The 7,435-nt window shown below is 47.0% G+C and overlaps 1 protein-coding gene across 1 annotated transcript in view; it reads right to left on the bottom strand.

The window, feature by feature from the left end:
- Positions 1–4,522: 4,522 nt before the first annotated feature.
- Positions 4,523–7,435, bottom strand: part of LOC112956661 (neuferricin) — a 3,939-nt gene continuing 1,026 nt past the window's right edge. Inside the window, exons 2-5 of the mRNA XM_026050147.1 lie at positions 7,295–7,418; positions 6,867–7,007; positions 6,340–6,526; positions 4,523–5,832 (exon numbers count right to left, since the gene is read on the bottom strand). Coding sequence (XP_025905932.1) covers positions 5,619–5,832; positions 6,340–6,526; positions 6,867–7,007; positions 7,295–7,418 — 666 coding nt within the window. The 3' untranslated portion in view covers positions 4,523–5,618. The remainder of the gene's footprint in view (positions 5,833–6,339; positions 6,527–6,866; positions 7,008–7,294; positions 7,419–7,435) is intronic.

Below are 7,435 nucleotides of genomic sequence, written 5' to 3'. Positions count from 1 at the left end.
GGATGGTTTTAAGTAGAAAATGCTCTTGCTCATACCTGCTAGACCTATCAAAGGCTTCTTTGTTGCACTTCCCTCTTTATGTTGCTAGTTCTTTGAATTCATGAAACGTGTGTATTAGGGAAAAACAAACAAAGAAGCATAAATGCTTTAGGAGAAGACCTAAGCTTAACATTAAATGGAGAAACACTAAAACCAGTTAAGTAGTCTAACTTGCTATATCCAGCAATAAATGCTGAAGTGTGTTATGAATCACAAGGAAGATTAGGGCTTTCCTTGAATTTAAGGACCTTGGTTAGCTGCTGGGGGAGAGCCAGTCACCCTAGCAGCAGAGCGTGTGCTGCCTGTCTAGATGATCCATTTGGGTCCAGTTTCAGCGGGATTGCCAGTGATCGGGAGCGTTTGTTTGGAGGCTTACTGCTAACATTGAGCATCTGGCCTTGAAGAAAGGATTCTGACTCGCAGTATGATGCCACACTTCTGGACTAAGCTACAGTGTTTAGATGGAGGCTGGCGATGGTCTCTGAAGATGCTGAAACTACAACACCACGTTTTTCAGGTAAAAAGGAGATCACTTTGCTGTTGAACAAGAATATGGTTTGTGTGGAGGCTTCAGTCAGATTTATAGAAATGTGTGTAGGATTAATGCCTTGTTAAGGTTTTACTGATCCTGAGAGGTGAATCTAGTTCAAACTCAACTTAGTGCTCTTCATTGCTACTTCATGAACAACTTGTGTGCATTTGTTTACTGACTGTTATGTGAGGTGTAGAGTAAGGAGCAAAGAGTTCATGATGCACTGCCCTGTTTTGGAATAGGGACTTGTTGATCTTTCTCAAGTGTAAAATGAGATGGCGAGCCAGACGTTACTGCCCTTTAGAGGAGACTTACTTGAAGTTTTGCTCCAAAACTTGTGCAGGAAAACTTTGGGAGATGGCTTAAAATGCTGACGTTTGCACAATGAACTTCACATTGAGTCTCACTGCACTTTGATCTTCCAAAATGTGTAGATTATAACTGGAATCCTGAACTTTGTAACACTAGTGAAGAATAACGGATGACGCTAAATACAAATTTGCCTCATTGTTCAATGTCTGCTGTTCCAACAAAATGCCCCATAACTGGTCACATAACTGGTGTGCTCCTACACCAGCTCCTAACACAAACGGTACATCTGCAGCGTAACTTGATTTGTGGGCTACCTTTTAGGCTTGTTCTAGGCAAATGAGAGGCCGAAAAAATACAGTGTCTAAAGCATTTAATGGCAAACTGCAGCTTAATTTTTGGTAAACAAAATAGATCATGGACGTCATAGTACTTCTAGTCTGTATTTTCTGGTGATTCAAGTTATCATTGACTGTAAGTCTTGGGTAGTGGAAGGTAACTTTAACAAAATGATGGAAAGAGTGTGAGTTGTGGTCAGCCCTATTTTGAGAAGTCTTGACTGTTGGGTATCCCATGATAACGTGGTAACTTCTTCATTTGGACCTGCAATCCTGTGTAACTAGAAGACTGAAAGATGCTAGAGGAGTTTTCTTCTAAGGCCACAGCCTGTAGACTTCAACTTAAATGGAAAACTATACAACATGTGAATGCTGAAGCATTTAAACTCTTTTCAGTGACTTTCTAATGGAAGGGGCAAGGGAACAGGGAGCTCAATTTTAGCAGTAGAAGCGGCCTTTTAAAGTAATAATGAAAAAATGCAATCTGAAATTTTAGCTTAACACAAGTTTGACTGATAAGTTTTCTTTTGGAAAGTGAATTATGTATCGTGACTGCCTGAGACTCTCATCTGGGGAAATAAACTTCATGTTCCTGCCTTGCTAAATACAGCCAGTACTACACTAGCTGTATTTTTCTCACTGAACTCTGCAAGGAAAATTAAGGCTATTGATAGAGGCTAATGTGCAGTCTGAAGTGTTCATTAATTCGAAGGAACTAAGTCTAGTAAATTTGATCAACTTAAAGTGCCTTTGAGAGAGTTTCCTTACAGCCAACTCCAAACAGCTTTCTACCAGAATTAAAGAGGAAGAAATTGCAACTTGAACCAAAACTCTCCTTCTCTTCTAGTTATTATTTCACCTGAAGAGGTTGATTTGCAGCAGCACCGTTGGTGGGGAGCCCTCCCTTGTGCTCTCTGCTGCCACAGGCAGGAGATCTTGGTCGTCTGGGGTTCTTGGGGAGTTTTTCTGGCAACGCCTCTTGCAGAGCACAAACGTGAATGGAGGCACTTGGTAATAGAGTGGTGGTCAACACATTTCTAACTATATAAAAAAGATGCACTTCCTTTTCTGTAGCGTTGTGACCAAAACGTCCCCCCCTCTTGCCCCTGGAGCAGCGTGCGTCACCGTGGGACGAGCGTTGCTCACGGGGGCAAGAGGGAAACGAAGTGTCTTCCTGTGCAGGGAAAGTGCTGCTGTGGGGCTGGGCTGCGGGCGCTTCCGCAGGGCTCTGCCCAGAGGCTCTGGTAGCTCCTACGGTAGCTTCTTGTTCCAAGACTGCATTTCTTTTGAGTTCGTCATTCAGCACTTGTACACAAGCACAAAACGCGGTCTGGCTTAAGGTTTATTTCATGTATCTGCTCGAGGAAGTTGTAATCACCGCTTCACACCACTAAGAGAATGTTGCTGTTAAAGGTACTAATAGAGCGTTACATGTTGCTTGCTAAAAGCTGACAGATGCCTTAATGACTTTGTGTTCTGGAGATGTCTGACCTGTACAACTCACATAGTGCATGTAAACTAACATGTAAGAGCAGGGGAGGCCCAGGCTGGATCTTTGCTGCAGATCAAACGTGGTAAGAGGGAAGTCTCAATTTCTTAACAGCAGGGTTGGATATTGAAGCAAACTCGATAATATCAAAGCTTATTCTGAGTGATGATAAATAACTCTGAACCTTCTAATACATTCTGTGAAATAGAGAAGGAAGTCTTAGAACAATGGCATTTTATCTGCAATGTTTGTCCGAAGTCATTGTAAAAAAATGTATTTTTCCAATATGCATTACTTTGTTGTGTAATGATTATACTTGTAATAAAATGCATAATGAGATAATGCATCGTGATGTGAAAACACTGGAGCTTCTTTACACCAGTTGTGCAAGAGGGCTGCCCCCTCCCCAGCTAGCTTTATGAAGGCTTAAAGCAAACTGGGATTACAGACGATGGGGCATTACATCTGTTCTGTGATTATTCTAGATTATTCTGTGGTTATTCTAGATACTCAATCTCTACACACCCTTGGGTGCCTCTGGCTTTATAAATGGGCCGGCTGAGCTGAATTCACTTAAATAACAAACTGTCTTGTGTTGCACCGAGTAGCAGGTAATCTACGCTCCAGGAAGAGTATGGAACTGCTGCAGCTTTACTTCAAAGAAAGAAAGGCTTTGGTGCAATGTTGGGATTATTAAGGTCTGGCTAATAGAGTGAACTGTGAGTATCAGTGGAGCACTTAATTGATCTGCTCCTTGCTTACTCTGGGGAGAAGTCAGCTTAGTTTTTTAATTAGGACAGTAAAAGTGAGACAATCTTTGACCAGAGTAGGGCAGTCTCCTTGTTTGCTTTAATGGATGATTTCTTCCTGCTGATAGATGAGACTTTTTAGTATTGGGGCAAGGAGCAGGGGACTTAGAATTTCAAGTCACAACTTCTTCATCTAACTCAAAGCAACGAGTGACAGTAAGATCAGTGTTAGCTTCCACTAGCCCCACACTTGGGTTTGTGCTGCTCTTTAGCTGTCAACCCCCTCCCAGCAGCAGTTCAGCACTGTTTGCATAGGGAAGAACAGCCTTTGCAGCTGCAACTTACATTAGATACAGGGAGTAGCTTTTGAGCTGTTTTTAAAAACACTGGACCTGTTAAAAGAGTTACTGTGCTTTTATGGTGTTCCCTGTAGCACTCCTACTGAATTACGAGGGGCAAGCAGGGGAGGAGGGTGTGTGCACCAGATGAGGGGAATTTTTATGGTGCTTGCTAAGGAGCCCAGGCAAAGCAGCACTGTGCCCTTTTTAAGAGTAAGCTGCTCATTTAGAGGATATTCCAAGGATGGCACCTGCCTAAGGCTCAGTGTAGTGCTAGAAGCCTCAGTGAGGGCTTGGCCACTGTGTGAAGACTCTGTGCTGCCACACATCTACTTGGACAACTTCCAGCTGTGGCAGGCAAGACCCACCCTTTTGGCCACCAAGTACTTTGGAGGAATCTTCCTTAGCGTACAATATGGAGATAACAACAAAAAATAAGCACCAAAGCAAATTATTTTTAAAAAAAAGTTTATTCCAGTAAGCACAGACACACATTCAAGTTGCTGCAGGATCCTGGGCCAAGGCAGCTGTAGACTCATCCTTCAAAACACTGCAGGGATGAAATGCTGGGGCCTCTACCTACAGTCAGTGCAGGGCAGTGATTGCCCTAGCTCTGCGGCGTGCCATGCCTTTTTTAATAATTGCTTATTAGCTCATTGCTTAGATCTGTGAATATTTTTTTCAGATGATGAGAGGCAGAAATAGCTCAGAACTCCTAAGGGGCTTTAGAAGGATCTCTTGGTTCATAAATAGGAGGTTGTCACTTTAGGAAGAGGACCTGAACACAACTCAGCACAGAACCGTGGCAGAGCTGGACCACGTATTTAGCAACAGACTCAAGGAAAACAGAAAACCTGGTGCTGCCTGGTTTATAGCATGTGGGCCCTGATGGACACGTATCGGATTGAGGACAGAGAAAGATGTCATAAACCAGCAGAGAAATAGGAATAAGAGGGAGATTGCAGCAGGGTGGTTGTGCGGTTGCACAGCTTTATCATTACAGTCTAATTAAAACAATCAATTCTTGACCTCTGAGTCATTTGAAAGTAGTAAATCAATCCGAGGACCAGGAGGGCGAGGTTTGTGGAAAATAGCAATCTTCACTGGTACCTTCTGATATCTTCTTTGCTCAACATCTACTTCAAATATCAAACAAGGAAATGCAGCTATGACCTTTGCCTTCTGTACTCCAAGAACATGATAGCAGAGCTTTTGTATAACTAAACTCCACCAGATCTTAGATACTCCAAACCTTCATTGCAGGAGAAATCCAGGCTTCTCCCCTGCTACCTTTAAGCTCTTCAGAGCAAAGCAGGTGATAAGGAAGGAGCGTTATCACTGTGCTGTAGGAAGCAGAGCCTGAGTGACAGGGGAGCGCTGTGTAAAAGCTGAAGTCAATGATGCTGCAGTAATTCTTGTGCTCAGCAACTCATTTCCTTAAAATACAGCATGTAATACCACTATGCATACAGGCATCTATTTCCTGACTGCATACAACATCGATTTTTAAAGCCAGTCCAGGCTACATATACTACAATTTATCTCCAGATGTGAAAACAGCATAAGAATAAAGCCATATTTTTATGGTGTAAAATACCACAGGGATTTTCTCTAGGAAAGTAAATTTCCCAATGCTCATTTTTAGCAGTTATCTACAAGATTTAGCTAAAAGTGTTCCCTCTTCCTCTCAGCTCCATTGTCATGTGTGAAATCCAGTTATGAAGACCTTGGAATTGCTCTCTCCCCTTGCGTGGGCAAATGGAAGGTGGCAGGGAGCGCAGCGGGAGCTGCAGCAGGATTTGGTGCCCGCGTCCAGCGCTCCGGTCACACTTTCAGGACGCACCACTCAGCCTGGGGATGGCAGCCTTCGTATTCCTCCAGATGGGGGTCATCCAGATCTCCTCTGTCCCGGTGCTCAGGTGCATCCAGCTCTCCGGACGGGGGACCAGTAGCTCTCACGCACACGCAGCGGCTCCCTCTTGATCCAGGCGTGTAGAGTTTCCGGGGCACTCCAACCCACTCCCTGCTTACGCCACCACTAAGAGCAGAAAAAAAGTAAAAATCAATTCAGATGACAGTTTCCAAAATGGGAAAATCCCTGTAGTGAATACAGGCTCAGGTAGTTACATGGCAGTCTCAGAAAGCCAGAACACACTGAAAAAGAATTTACTCCTAATGGCCACCATGCCCTTGCTGTCTGATGCACTGCTGCTGGCTGCACTGCAGCAACCTGCAGCCGCTCTCGTCAGGGATGCTCCTACCGCTCGCTCTTCCTGGAGCGGCCACCTTCCATATCCACCATTCCTGCTCCTGGAAGAAGAGTCAAAGCTCTGCAGAGCACAGCCTGCGAGTGGCAAGATGCCTGTTTCTGGGGAGTAACTGCTCCCAGTAATACATGCTGCCTTATGTGCCAAAGCACTGGGGCAAAAAGAAAGGAAGTCTTAATTCATTGAGACTATTCCATAATGTCTCTTAAGGCACCAAATCTGTGCCTCTAACCATTGCACCTTTAACACAGGCATAAGAGCAGAGAGGCAGAGTTCACCTCTGCTTGGAGCACCAGAAGCGGCTGCCCACGGCAGAGCTCCACTCCGAGTTGCAGGGTGGAAACTGCTGCTTCCTCTGGTCGCTTTCTGCCTTCAGCCTCAGGCCTTCCTCAATAGCAGCCTCCGCCTGCCTTAAGGCTTCTGTCGGTGCTCCGTTTTCATCATAGTATCTGCCCACGAGCTTTCCTTGGAGAGAAGGAGAAGATCAGTTAAGACTGCAATGTTTCTAGGCAAGGAAAATGACTAGTTCTGCTTTTGTATTATTTAAAGGCAAAGAAACAGGAGTCTTCTAGAGCATCTTTGTTGTGTCCCAGCTTAAAAAGAGTTCCCCTTAAGAAAGGTTTATGTCCTCTTGGACCACACAGTCAGAACACGCTCTGGCACAAGCACATGCCAACGACTCGGTAAGGATCACAAAGCCACTGGCACTCGCAGAGCCCAGAAGCGTTTCCAGCACGTGCTGCCCATTGCCCACACCGTGCCCCGCTGCTCCGGCACAGCCCCCGGAGCGCAGGGGAGCACTCACCCACCGGGACGTAGTTGCTGCGGTAGAAGGCGAGCCAGCGGCGCAGCGCGAGCGTCTGCAGCGGCGGCAGCCCCGACACGTCGTCCACGAGCCCCGCGGGCGAGAAGTCCCCGGTCACAAAGGCCCTGGTGGCGTCTCTGCCTGCGGGACAGGGCCCGTCCCGCTCAGCCCTCCAAGCATCCCCAGCTCGGGGTCTGTCAGGCCCCAGGGACCCCTCCACAACTGGGTCCTGCCCGCCCCAAATGATGCCCCAGGTCTCCTTCAGTCCCCATTAATCCCCCGGCAGACAGCCCTCAGTGACACCCCTCAGCCAGGCCCTGTGGGCCCGCAGGGACCCGCGGCTCCTGTCAGCCCCTCCTGCCCCGCAGCCAAGGCCCTGTCACCCGCAACGATCCCACTAGGGCCCGCTCCGCCCGCGGCCCCGCTACCCGAGAGGCCGCTGTAGGCGCCGCCGGGGCCGTAGTGCCTGCGGCCGCGCTGCACGTCGAACACGCGGCCCAGCAGGGCCAGGTAGAGGCCGGGCTCCCCCGGCGCGCCGCGGTACCGCGCGAGCTCCGCGGCGCGCAGCA

The sequence above is a fragment of the Nothoprocta perdicaria genome, unplaced genomic scaffold (assembly GCF_003342845.1).
Source record: "Nothoprocta perdicaria isolate Ctin4 unplaced genomic scaffold, notPer1 scaffold_66, whole genome shotgun sequence".
In the NCBI taxonomy this organism is placed as follows: domain Eukaryota; kingdom Metazoa; phylum Chordata; class Aves; order Tinamiformes; family Tinamidae; genus Nothoprocta; species Nothoprocta perdicaria.
Note: the sequence above shows the minus strand (reverse complement) of the source record. Positions and strands in the feature narration are given on the sequence as shown.